Source organism: Chrysochloris asiatica, unplaced genomic scaffold, assembly GCF_000296735.1.
Source record: "Chrysochloris asiatica unplaced genomic scaffold, ChrAsi1.0 scaffold00233, whole genome shotgun sequence".
Lineage (NCBI taxonomy): Eukaryota > Metazoa > Chordata > Mammalia > Afrosoricida > Chrysochloridae > Chrysochloris > Chrysochloris asiatica.
The window spans coordinates 191,820-205,550 of record NW_006408751.1 but is presented as its reverse complement, the minus strand read 5'-3'; the positions used below and the strand labels follow the sequence as shown (position 1 = coordinate 205,550).

The 13,731-nt window shown below is 38.6% G+C and overlaps 1 protein-coding gene across 1 annotated transcript in view; it reads right to left on the bottom strand.

Annotated features, from left to right (window-relative positions):
- Positions 1–245: 245 nt before the first annotated feature.
- LOC102838153 (E3 ubiquitin-protein ligase E3D-like) overlaps positions 246–13,731 on the bottom strand; it is a 125,620-nt gene continuing 112,134 nt past the window's right edge. The window contains exons 8-9 of the mRNA XM_006873278.1: positions 7,200–7,338; positions 246–311 (exon numbers count right to left, since the gene is read on the bottom strand). Coding sequence (XP_006873340.1) covers positions 246–311; positions 7,200–7,338 — 205 coding nt within the window. The remainder of the gene's footprint in view (positions 312–7,199; positions 7,339–13,731) is intronic.

Genomic DNA, 13,731 nt, shown 5'->3' with positions numbered 1-13,731 from the left:
ATCTGAGGCCCAAAGACAGTCTACTGGGAATACTGTCTATCGTCAGGTCAAAAGACGAAAAAGAACAAAGGGTACAATACTGCCAGTAACTTAGGTCTAGCATCTCCAATGATGCAAGTTTTATATTAAAATACTTGTATGCGTGTACATGTATATATAAACATACATAACATAGACTGCTTACTCTAAAATGTCAATACTACTTATTTTATATTTCTTCACATTCTTCCGTATTTTCTGATTTTTCAATCATAAACATAATCACTAGAGGCAGATATAGTCAGGGAAGAGCCGTACATGTGGTAGGGAATCTGATCAGGTTATAGGCAGGAGAGAATGTTACTTTAAAAATAACAGTAGCTATAATTTATCCAAAGATGAAACCTGGCTTGTAATAGAAAGGTAAAGCCATTTATATGGTGAAATGTCCAAAAGCAGATAGAAAAGAATGGTGTAGAGACAGAAACTTCTCTTTCTCATGTCTGCAAATCCCTGGTGCTACTCATCTTCAAAGTTCTCAATCCCCTGCCCACCTAGAAGCCTTTATAGATTATATATGTGCTGTTATTGTTAAGTGCCATTGAGTTAGTTTTGATTCATAGAGAACATCATTCCAGAAAACATTCTTCTTTATAATCAAGTTTATGTTGGAAATAACATTTAATATTTCCATTATCTAGCATGGTGCTGTAGGATAAATACTGGACTGTTAACCATTAGGTCGATGACGCAAACCCACCAGTCACTTCTCAGAAACCCTTACAGGGTCACAATGAGTTGGGACAGACTTGATAGCACGTAACAACAACAGAAGGGCCACACTACACTTAAGTACATGAAAAGTCCCGGGCCCTGAGAAGTCCTGAAGTCATAAACATTTGTCTGTTGGTGGTGTGTAGTTGAACCAGTTCCAACTCCTAGGCTGTAAATATGTGCTGGAAGACATTCCACCACTTCAGAATGTAGCATATGCTCAAGAACCTATGATATTGAAGGAAGACGTTCAAGATGCACTGAAGGCATTGGAGAAAAACAAGGCTCCAGGAATCAATGGAATATCCATTGAAATGTTTCAACAAACTGAGGCAGTGCTGAAGCTAGGCAATCACATCTGTGCCAAGAAATTTGGAAGATAGCTACCTGGCCAACCACTTGGAAGTAATCTATATTTGTACCCATTTCCAAAGACTGATGATACAACAGATGTGAAAATGATAAATGTTATTAATATCAGGTACAAGTAGAATTTTCATGAAGATAATTTTAAAATGGTTTCAGTGGTACATTGGCAGAGAACTGTCAAAAATTTGAGCCGGATTCAGAAAAGGATATAGAATGAGGGATAGCACTGCTGATACCAGTGGATCTTGGCTGAAAGCAGGGAATACCAGAAAGATGTTTACCTGTATTTCATTGACTATGCAATGGCAATCAACACTGTGGATCACAACAAATTATGGATAACACTGCACAGATCAGGAATTGGGAATTTCAGAATACTTCATTGTGTTCTTGCAAAACCTGTATATAGTCCAAGAGGCAGTTTTAACAGAACAATGGGGCACTGTATAGTTTAAAATCAGGAATGGTGTGTGTCTGATTTGTCTCCTTTCACTGTACTTATTCAATCTGTATGCTGAACAAATAATCCGAGAAACTGGATTACATGAAGAAGAACCCAGCATCAGGATTGGAGGAAGAGTCCAAATGATTGTTAATTGTTCCTGTGGTACCTTTGTGGCCAAGGTTACAACCTATGATATGCAAAGAGGATTTGAAACACTTACCGATGAAGACCAAAGACTACAGCCTTTAGTACAGACTATACCTCAACATAAAACAAACAAAACTCCTCACAACTGGATCAATAAGCAACATCCCAGTAAACAGAGAAAAGATTGAAGTTGTCAAAGATTTCGTTTTACTGGGATCACTACCCATGAAAGCATCAGTCAGGGAATCAAATGATGTATTGCATTGCATCTCTTGAAAGTGTTAAAAAACAAAGCTGTCACTTTAAAGACTGAGTGACTCTGACCCATGCCAGGGTATTTTCAATCATCTCATATGCATGTGATAGCTGGACAAGAAATAAGGAAGACAGAAGAAGAAGTGACGCCTTTAAATTATGGTTTTGGCAAAGAATTTAATATTAAAAATATTAAATATATCATAGATTGTTATGAGAAAGAACAAATCTGTTATGGAAGAAGCACAATCAGAATGTGCCTTAGATGGTAACGCTTCATTTCATGAACACATAAACAGGAGGGACTAGTGATTGAAGAAGAACATCATGCTTCTGAAAGAGAGGAAGACCCTTAAGGACATGGACAGACTGCAACAAAGGGCTCACCCATAACAACTGTGAGAATGGTGCAAGACTGGGCAGTTGTCTGTGGTACAAAAGGTCACTATGAGTCCAAACCAACTCAATGGCACCTAGTGACAACATTAGGATTCGTATTGTTATTATTTCCCCACCTCTCTTTATAACCCACTTATATTCCACAGTATCTATATTTCATGAACATAAAAGTGATGGTAAAGAAACAACAAAACAAAACCAAAAAAGCCTCAAACTGAAGAGAAGTCAGTATCCTACATAGCACAATCCATAAATTAAGAGACAGGAATTAGGGTTTTAGTCTCCAGTGTTACTGTACCTCCCTTTCTCTGTTCCCTTAAGTGTGAAAAGATTACTAACTAGTTAGTTCTTCCATCTCCAAGAATTGCTAAGAAAAATGCACAGTAACATTAAAACCAGCAGCCCGTGCTAATCCTAGCCCAACATGTGGGTCCTTAAGGGTCTACTTTCCAGACACCTCATTCAGATTTAAACCTAAAATTACAAGACTGTAGGCTTGGAGCTTGCTGTTGACGAGAAAGATATGGAAATAGTCTTTTGCCATCTCACTCTGGAGTTCTGAAGAATTCAGTGTGTAATTCAACTGGTAGCATTAATGGCAGTAGCAGACTGCATACTGTCCCATTCAAGAGGACCCATTTGCATATCCAAACCCCTCTGCCTCGGCATCTGTAACCACAGCATGAACATCATTTCTGTTTGCCCTGTTTTGGGCTCCAGTGCCCATTTCTATGTATTGCTTACTCTGCTTGTCTTGCTAGCTCTTTCCAATACTTGAACTCTTCTTTGAGTTTTTCTCATTTATACAAAGCCCTGGGCTGCAATTTCAGTGTGGATGACTGGCTGTGTTCAACCTTACTAATGCACCTCAAATCTGGATCTTAATGATGCAGTTCAGCCCTGCCCCAGCAGCAAAAGGCAGCTCGTTCTGCTCCTGAGTATGTATTGCCCATGGCTCTGCATGCTTTCAGGTTGGACTTTTGAACTTCCAGAATGCCCCAGGGCCATTGTCAATCTGCATTTTCTTTGTCCATCTGCCCAGCTAGCCATTGTCTATCCACCCAATAATGATTAATTATTTCCTACATTCAGGAGCTCTTCCAAATTGTTGATACAACAGTGAACAAAAACAGATATTCCTGTATTCTCATTCAACATACATTTTAGTAGAGGAAAAAAGACAAAGAAATAAGTTAGCATGATCCCTTCAAATAGTGATAAGTGCTGTGAAGAAAATAAAATAATGTGAGGTCACAGAATAATAATAATGGGGAAGAAGGACTCAGGAGGGTCAGGTGAGGTCTCTCAAGGGAGGGAGTGAAAACCTGAGGTGAGAGATGATTCTTTAAAGTTCAGAAGTAGCCAGTCAGGCAAAGACTTGGTCCACAGTACTCTCTTGGTAGCAGAGAACCACCAGTACACAGACCCTACAGCAAGAATGGCTGGAGCAGTGAGAGTGAGGTCTGAAAGGGGGTTAGAGCTAGATGTTGGCGGGTCTTGTAGGCTGGATAGGGAGTTTGGATTTTCTTCTCATTGCAATAAAAAGACTTGAAGGATCTTAAGCAGTGAGTGAAATGATGATAAATCCAACTCTTTGCTTGGGGCTGCAACAATAGCAACATGAGGACTTCAGTGATTATCAACCAAATTCTACATTCTGTTTGCTTACGATTACACTGGCGATATGAAGTGACTGTAACGGAATGGAAGCTAAATTTATTTTAAAGACAACAAAAAGCCACCAAAATATACTCTTATCTGGCCAGAAAGAAATGTTGCATATAATTTAAGACATTATAAATTCACATGTGTTAATTGCTCTGATTAATAGGATAAGCAGGAGTTTGGCAGTGATGACGGCTCACGTAGGAGTATCATTTGACTCCCAGAAACCTAAAATTGTCAATTTTACGGAAAAAATCATTGCTCACAGTGACTCTGGCCTAGAATGTAAGAGAATTGGAAATGTAAAGATAGTATCTTTAACAAGCATCATTCTATTTTATAGCTCAATACAATATAGCTCTTAAAAAGATGCTTCAAATTGAGTTTCCAATTTAAAAAATAATTGCCAAGTAAGTGCAAAATTAGCAGCTCCATTCCTTGCCATTGTCATAAATGATTAAGTAGGTGTTAAAAAGCTGAAAAGGCAAAGTATCTCTTTCTAACCCTCATAGGCAGCTTCCCTCTTCACTGATCCTTTATCTTGGAGGGAAGACCACCATGGAAATCTGATTCCTGGCATATTCCTGATAAGAATACTTTTTTTTTTCAAATATACTAACCCTGCGACACATAGCAACCCTAAGAACAGAGTAGAACTTTCCATACGGATTGCTGTACAAAAGCAGACAACCATATCTCATTCCCATGGAGCAGCTGGTGGTTCCAGCCACTCATCTTTTGTTTAGCAGCTGAGCATGTAAACACTGAGCCACTATGGCTCCTTTTCCAGGGGTACCAAACCCAAATCCAACCCACTACTGCTGAGTTGCTTCACACATACAGCGACCCTATAGGGCAGAGTAGAACTGTTCCTTAGGGTTTCTGAGACAGTAAATCCTCACAAGAGCAGAGAGCCTTATCTTTCTCCCGTGGGGAAATGGTGGGTTTAAACCAACAACCTAGTTAGCAGCCCAACTTTTAACCTTTTGTACCAACCAGGGCTTCTTTCCAGGGATATGTTGTTAAGTGTCGTTGAGTCAATTCCGACCCATAGCGACCCTGATTAGGGTTTCCAAGGAGCAGCTGATGAGCTTGAACCGACGATCTTGCAGTTCAAACAGCTTTGCAGTCTGGCGCATTAACCCACAGTGCCACACCAGGACTCCTTCCAGGGATATAGTAGGGTCAAAATCTCTTTGCCTTACATTGTTCATGAGCTTCTGCAAGTCTCTCTGTACTTTTGAAACTGGTAAAGACTGTGTGCTACTGATAACTACATTCAGTCAATGAACTGAAATCGGAAGAAGTACAATTATCCATTGAGAGGGACAGTTCAGCAATTAACATCCAAACAGCTAGGCGCTAAGTGCTCCTCAGATCAAAGATGCTAACTAAGAGAGAAGTTACCACTACCAGGAACAAGTGTTTACAGGAGACTGAGTTGTCATCTTTAAAGGGAGCAAGTCCTCTCAAATCCCCACATTTTATTTAATTACTCATTTACCTTTAATTCCTTTAAGATTTGTGTTGAGGCTAGCATATAAGACAATTGCTCTCAATTTCTATCACAGATTGTTTGACCTTCTTCAATAGGCTGTAAAATGCCTGGGGTCAAGGTTCTCTCTCTCCTTGTCTCCTAATCCCCCACCCCATCCATGGTATATACATACATAAAAAATCAAATCTGAAAAGGAAGCGATGCAATAAAAATATAACTGTCTTCCAGCCATGATACCCAAAGATAACAACTGTTAGTTTCTTATGACTTCCCCATAAAAACCGTGGGTATGGACAAACTTTTAACCTATTCAGTGTTTAATCCACTGAACAAAACTTAGAAGAATTATAAATTTATATAGAACTTCAAAGCTTTTCTTATTCAAGCAGTATAAAAAAATAATTTGCAAAATAAGGGGTATGTGTAGACAATCTAAGATGGACACAAGCTGCCTCTTCCTACCACTTACAACTCCCTCTATTTACCATGGTAGCAAACCCACAGTTGGGGAGCAGATAGATTTACCCTGACATGTGCCAACCAGCTGTTGTCTCTAATCTTTACGGTATTCCATGGTCAGCTCATTCCATTTCATTGGATCTCAACTTCCTTTCTTACTGAGACTGTATCCTATAAGTTCCTTTGGTCTCTCTGAGAGCCCAGAGTAGATGCTGATAAACAAGTAACAACAAATATAAACAGGTATGCCAAGGACTCAGAAGTAGAAGGAAAACCACAGACAAAATCACAGATTATCAGTCTATGGATACAAATTAGATCATAGAATTGATTTTTTATGAGATACAATTCACAAGAAAATCCATACGTTTTGTTTGTTAGACCACATAACAGAGCTACACCAAGAACAGATACTGATCCTAAAGCTATCTTATGCTTATCAGTAACCTTTCAGAAGTAGAACCAAACCCACATTTACTTGCTTCCTTGGGAACACATGTGATGTGGCATTAGAGAGCTCATAAACATTTTTCTATTGTCAAGAGTCGCAGAGTTTCTCAACAGCATTCAGTAACCATAGAGTCACAATTTAGGGGATGAGTTAATCTCTTTATTACAATTTGCCACCTCAGCTGACTACCAGGGAGGGTGTCTTCTTGCTAGCCATTGCTGGTCAGTCCACATTTGCAGTGCAGAGTTCTATTCTAACCAGGTACTTATAAGAAACACAGATAAGTACCCAGGGGAGTGATGAGAGAAGGAGAGAGGGGTTACAGAGATAAGGAAATGGGGCTGAAAGCAATATTAAACATCCATTTGGTAATTTGGCCTCAAGATAACACTCAGAAAGCCACTGATAATCATTAAAAACCCTTGTTTTAAGTGATCTGCTTTTAGGCCAAAGCTTGAAGGAAGGAAGTAGTATCTGCATAGGTCTTCACCAGACATTCTTGCCTTTTCTCTCAGAGACGGGAACTTTTTAAGAACAAACCCTCTAGAACTTTTACTAGATAGATGACTCTCTAAATAATGTTGGGCCTCAGTTTGTTCATTTATTTAGAAGGCAATACACACTCCATGCTTATTACTATTACCATCTGAATTATGGGGGTCCATGATCTATCTTCTTTGGAAGACAAGATGCTTGAGAAAAAAATTACAACAAATAAGACCAAAAAACCCCACCCTGGTAAAGGTGCAGTTCCTTACCTGAAAGGCATTCATACAGCGAAGAGATGGTGGCAGCATGGCGGTATTCCTCGACAGTATCAACAACAGCTCCAAGCAGGTTGTGGCAGGCAGAGTTAGAGAGTGGACACTGATGTCACTTTCCCATGAACTGGCAAGCCTGAAACAAAATGAAATGTTCATTTTCATAATTATACTTTTGCTGTTGATAAATGCCGTCGAATCAGTTTCAACTCACAGCAACTCTGTATATAGTTTTTGAGGAACAGCTGGTTGTTTGAACTACCAACCTTTTGGTTAGCAGTCCAGTGCTTATCCTACAGCACCACACCAGGAGCCCAGTCATACCCTGGTCATAATTATTTCAAAATCTGATCAGAGAAGGAGAAAACTTTTAGTTGTTGGAGGAAAAAGCAATGTAGGAAAAAATGATTATGTTAAAAATTCAGAGTGAATACCTGAGACATTTTTTACAGTGGTGTTGGTATTAAGCAATTTTTTTTCAGGTCATCATTTCAGACTCAAAGTATAAGAGTTGCATGCAATCCAGTTTTATTTGTGTTGGACCTGTGTGTGTGTATGTGTGTGTGTAAAAGGAGGGTGGAAAGAGGGTGACTAACAGTTAACATGTTGAATATTCCCTATGTGTTATGCAGTGCTCTAAATGTAATATCCTGATCAACTTTTGTTGTTGTTAAGTGCCATCGAATTGATTCTGACTCAAAGCTACCCTGAATAGGGTTTCTGAGGAGTGAATGGTGAGCTGGAACCCCTGACCTTGTGGTTCAAACTGACCTTGTGTCTAGTGCATTATCCCACAGCTCCATTAGTGACCTATGAAAAGGACCTACTGTTATCTTCATTTTACAATGTGGAAACTGTTTCTGAGCTGGATATGCCTTATTGGATACCCATATTTTCAAACTTTTAAAAGATGTCAGAATCCTTTAGTCAAACAAAACCTTATAAAGGTCCCAATTTATAATACAAATAAAAGCAAAGCTGCTTTGTTTGAAAGGGAAGGGATGCAGGAGGCCTTCCTTCATCTTCCAGAGTGGCCCTTGAAGCATCTCTGCTACATCCTGTGGAACCTATTTGAAAGTCTTCTCATTCAAAAGATCAGAACACTGGATGAGAAAAGTAAGGAGACTTCTCTAAGATGAGAAAATTATAAAGCTGGGTCTAGAATCCTGTAATTAATTCTCCATCTAGTATTTCTAATTCTCCATCTAGTATTTAAAGCAAAGGGAAAAAATCAGGAAATAATTGTGAAAAAACAAAAACAAAAAACAACAATATAAGAATAGCATTTGTCTGATGCTATCAACTATTCTATTATTAAGGACTTCCTACCTGTTGCCCTGTCAAAGTGTCTCTTACTACTTATCCTAATTTTTAAAGAGAAATACACATTTTTCACTATTTCTATAAATTTCTCCTTCCAAAGCTACCTTTAACCACTACCAGAAGCTTATAGAACATCAGCATAAGGCATAATGGATTATAATATCCTACAGGGTCTCTACAAGTCACAACTGACTGGGAAGTACCTAAAGTCACACTGAGTCAAGTGACACTGAGTCAGTTAAGTGACACTGAGTCAGTTCCAACTTATAGCAACCCTGTATATATATGGAGTCTGGTGTGGCACCATAGGATAATCACTGGGGGGTTAACCACAAGGTCAGCAGTTCAAACCCACCAGCTACACTTTGAACACCCTATACAAGGTAGCTATGAGTCATAACCATTTTTCACAAGTACAGAATACTTGTGTGTGTGTATGTGCTCATGTATGTGTTCATGCAGAACCCATACATAAGCAGAACGAAAGAAGACTGTGCAGTTTGAATCAGGAAAGTTGTGTGACAGAGTTGTATCCTTTCACTATTCATTCTTCCTGAACAAGCAAATAATCCTAGAAACGGGGCTATGTGAAGAAGAATGACAAATGCTTTAGCTGTATCATCAATCAGGTTACTTATTATGCTGATACATTTCTGTGTGTTGTGGGTCATTCATTATTGAGGTATTTGCCTGCCAGTCGGACTAGACTAGGATACTGCTCACTTTTTTGAAAATTGGTTCAGTGCTTATCCTACCAGCTGGGCCTACCAAGGATCAATTTCCTAATAGTCACCCACCCTTTCTATTCCCCACTTTATTTTTCATTAATCTCAGGATTTTTTTTTTTAATTTAAAGTTTTATTTTCTCTGTAAATTTACTCACAAAAAATTATTTTAACCAAATGAAGCATTCACACAAGCGAACAAACATTGAAAGTAATATATGTTGTTGTTGTTGTTATGTGCCTTCGAGTCGGTTCCGACCCATAGCGACCCTGTACAGGGTTTCCGAGGCTGTATGTAAATCTTTACGGAGGCAGAAAGCCTCATCTTTCTCCTGCAGAATGGCTGGTAGTTTTGAACTGCTGGCCTTAGGGTTCACAGCCCAATTCATAACCACTACGCTATATAGAAAATGAAAAATAACTGCTTGGAAAAGTTAGGATTCTCCCCTAAAACTTAATTTAATGGTTTCACATCACTTCCCCCATGCCCAATTTAGGAAGAAAGAAAGAAAGGAGAGCAGCAGAGAGGAAAGAGAAAAATGTATCTTAAAACAATCTCCAAACCCATTTTGTGGAAATTAGGGAATGCATTAACTAAGGAGACAGAGGTGGCACTTGTAATTATCTAACTGTGGCTCAAATATCAATACAATTTTGTGTCAATTATACAAACATTTGAAGAATCATAAGGAATCTGGATTGTCTCTTGAATTTCTTACAAAAATATCAACTATCAGAGTGAAATCAGTAATTTTTCACTATAACCCAACATAAAAAATACTCAGTGGAAATTAAAGAACATAAATTGAAACCTACTTCTGTGATTTTTAAAGGCCTGAGATAAGAAAAGCTTCCGGAGGAGATCAGCACTCTCAACAAGGTAACCTTAGTCTAAGAGACCAAAATGTAAGCAGAGGGTACACCATCCTTGCTTCTAAACTTTTGCCTCAACAAATTCCCAAGAGAAGCAACTATGGACTATTTATTTTTAAAGACACAGCAAGAAGGGGGAGAAAAGACACTTTCTATCACTCCTAACAAAAATGGTGAAATTGAGAATGAATGAAACACCAATCAGTATCAAGAAAAGAGGTGCAATCTAAAGGCAAAGGAGAAAAGAGAATGATGATACAGTTTGTTTAGAAATACTGGGGACTTGCAATGCAACAGAGTCTAAAATGACAAGAGATAACATAACAACTCTACTGCCAATTAAAATGTTTCAAAGAAATATAACACATTGTTTAGAAAAGAAAAACAGATGGGGTATAGGTAAACTCAAGATGCAAATAATTTATTTAAATCTTATGTTTCTCATTTAGTAGTTGCTCTGAACGCTTCAACAATACAAGAACCTAGGAAAGCAAATATCCTACTGCTGTTGTTTTACTGCTGTGGAATCGGTTCCAACTCATAGTGACTCTATATAGGGTTTCTAAGGAGCAGTGGGTAGATTTGAACCACTGACCTGGTAGGTCAAACCTACTTTGTGGACCAGTGCTTATCCTATAGTGCCACACCAGGTATAAATGACATAATATTTCAACAAATACCCTACTAGTAATGCTGACCTGTAGGATAAGCACTGAATCACCAGGTCAATTTGAAACATGATGTGCAAATCTACCAGCCACTCCTCGAAAACCCTATACAGGTTGCTATGAGTCAGAACTGACTCAACGGCACCTAACAACAGCAACATGTTGAAATATTGTGCTTGTTTCTACCTTTAAAGTTTAAAAATTCAATTTCAAGACTTTTAGATTGACAAGTCCATCATTTTAAGCTTCCAAAATACTAAAACAGGCAAATGACGACAATTTAGCACTAAAATCATTATAAATAAACTGTATAGCTACATTGTTGTTGTTATGTGCCGTGGAGTCGGTTCCAATTCATAGTGACCCTGTACAGGGTTTCCGAGGCTGTAAATCTTTACGGGAGCAGAAAGCCTAATCTTTCTCCTGCGGAGCAGCTGGTAGTTTCGAAGTGCTGACCTTGTGGTTCACAGCCTTACCCACTACGCTACCAGAGCTCCCTAGTATGCTGATATTCTGATCCTTGGTGGAGTAGTGGGTTACCACATGGTCAGCAGTTCAATGAGACATAAGACAGATGAGGCTTTCTGCTCCTATAGAGATGCTGTTGTTGTTGTTAAGTGCCGTTGAGTCAGTTCTGACCTATAGCGACCCTGTATAGGGTTTCTGAGGAGCTGCTTGAGATTCAAACTGACTTTGCAGTCCAACGCATTAACCCACAGCACCAGCCTCAGAAAGCCTATACAGGGTAAATAATCCTAGAAACTGGACTAATCATGGATCTACAATCAATGCCCATGGAAACAGAAGTCAAGAAATCAAACAAGCACTCAAACCTACCACAAAAGATCTCTTTAAAATGTGAAAAAGCAAAGATGTCACGTTGAAGATTAAGGTGTGCCTGATCCAAGCCATGGTATTTTTCAACAGCTTTAGATGCATATGAAAGCTGGATAATGAATAAGGAAGACAGTAAAAGGACTGATGCACTTGAATTATGTTGTTAGTAAAAAATAGTAAGTCTGCTATAGCCTGCCAGAAGAACAAACAAATCTGTCATACAACAAGTACAGTCAGAATATTTCTCAGAAGCAAGGATGGTGACTTCCACTCACATACTTTGGACATGTTATCAGGAGGGTCAGTGAAAAAAAAAGGAAGACCTTCAGCAAGGTGAACTGAAACAGTTCCTGCAACATTGGACTCAAGCATAGCAACAACTGCAAAGATGGTAGAGGACTAGGCTTTAGGGTAGATGTGAGAAGGTTTCCCAAAGAAATTCTCCTAGGACAGTATTTGCTATCCTCAAATAATGAGCAGGTGCATCGTCATGAAGGGAAAAAAATAAAAAGATTTGGCACACATTTCCCGGCCTTTTCTTCATCAAAACATTTTCTCCTCCCCCCCCCCCCCCCAATTTTCTGAAAACTTCTCCATAAATAAGCCACCAGGATCATCCTTTGTCCTTTGAGAAACTCTTATCAAGGTTACCACTGTTTTGACTGGACCTTATTTTGAAGGTATATCATAATGAGGCTAAGAAAGGTGTGTTACTAAGAAACCGTCTGCAGCCATTGACTGATTGCAGAGACATGTTTCACACATGCTCTGTCTGGAATAAAAACATGCATGTATGAATTAGAATTATAGAAGTACTACTTTTTGATTTAACCGTGTGTGTATGCATGCATAAAAGTAGAGAGCCCAAACATGCCTGCCAAAAACTATAAAATTTGAAGTGATAGCATTAGCAAATTCTTATTTAAAAAGGGTCCATATAAAGAGTAAATAGGCTAGTTACTCCCTCAGAGTGTTTTTGAAACTTTGTTATGGAAAATTTCAAGTATACTCATTTCCCTTATTATCTGGAAGTCATTAACTATATGAAAGTTGAGACCTAATGTAAATAGATTCACTTGAGTAGCATTTTCATAAGTAAACCCTGGCATCACTTGGAGGCCACCTCAGTCAACAATTTGATTAATCAATGAGAGCTATGCAGTCCCACAGTTTAAGTCCTTTGCAAATGTAAGTGTAAAATTGTTTATGAAGCATAAAACACAAAACAAGAATTTACGATTTTTTTCTTCCTTTATGATTTCCTACACCTTGTATAAAAAGTAGGCTTTCATTATGTTTTAATTCAGACAGGTTCATTGGCAGTAACAATTTTGAGATGCACCAAGAAACCCTATGTGGTCTCAGTAGAAAAAGGAGATGTGATCTATCAGCCCATAACATTAAAAGAAGTTGCCAGGCACTGTGAACCATACCCATCCCTGCTCTCCCCCTATTTTTACAGAATACAGTCATCTTCAGAGTCACTGGCTTCTCTTCACACTTCTTCCTTGATCAAATGGGCTTTTCTTGGCAATACACACACTCTTCCCTTTCTGGGGGTCATGAGCAATGGAGTTCCTTAGCTTAAATGAACTTGGCCTAACCAATCTGGGTCTTACATACTGGTAACTGAATCAGATAACCCTAGATCACAGCTGGCTACATAACTAAATTCCAATGACTAAGAATTAAATGTTCCACGAAGAGAGAGGAGAAACCAAATGCTAAGGTCATTAACCAGCACATGTCCAACCCCTGTGCAAGAGTTTTTGATTTTAGAAAGTATACTCATTTTAGGACTTCAGATCTTTTGTGAAATCATTTTGTCAGTGATTATTTGACTCAGGGATTAATGAAGACTCAGAGACCACACTCATTTAAGGTAACAAAAATTTAAAAAAAAAACACAAAACACTAACTGACCCTCAGAACTGATTATAGGAACTGGCTGAGAAGCTCCAAAGCTTCATTCAAAGACTGAATGGACAAAGATGCATCACTTGGAAGAAAGACACGGGTCAAAGAGAGAGATATATGGCTAAGTAAAATCTAAAGTGGTTAAAGGGAAACTTTCAAAATCAAAGAGGAAGGATGAATGTAAAG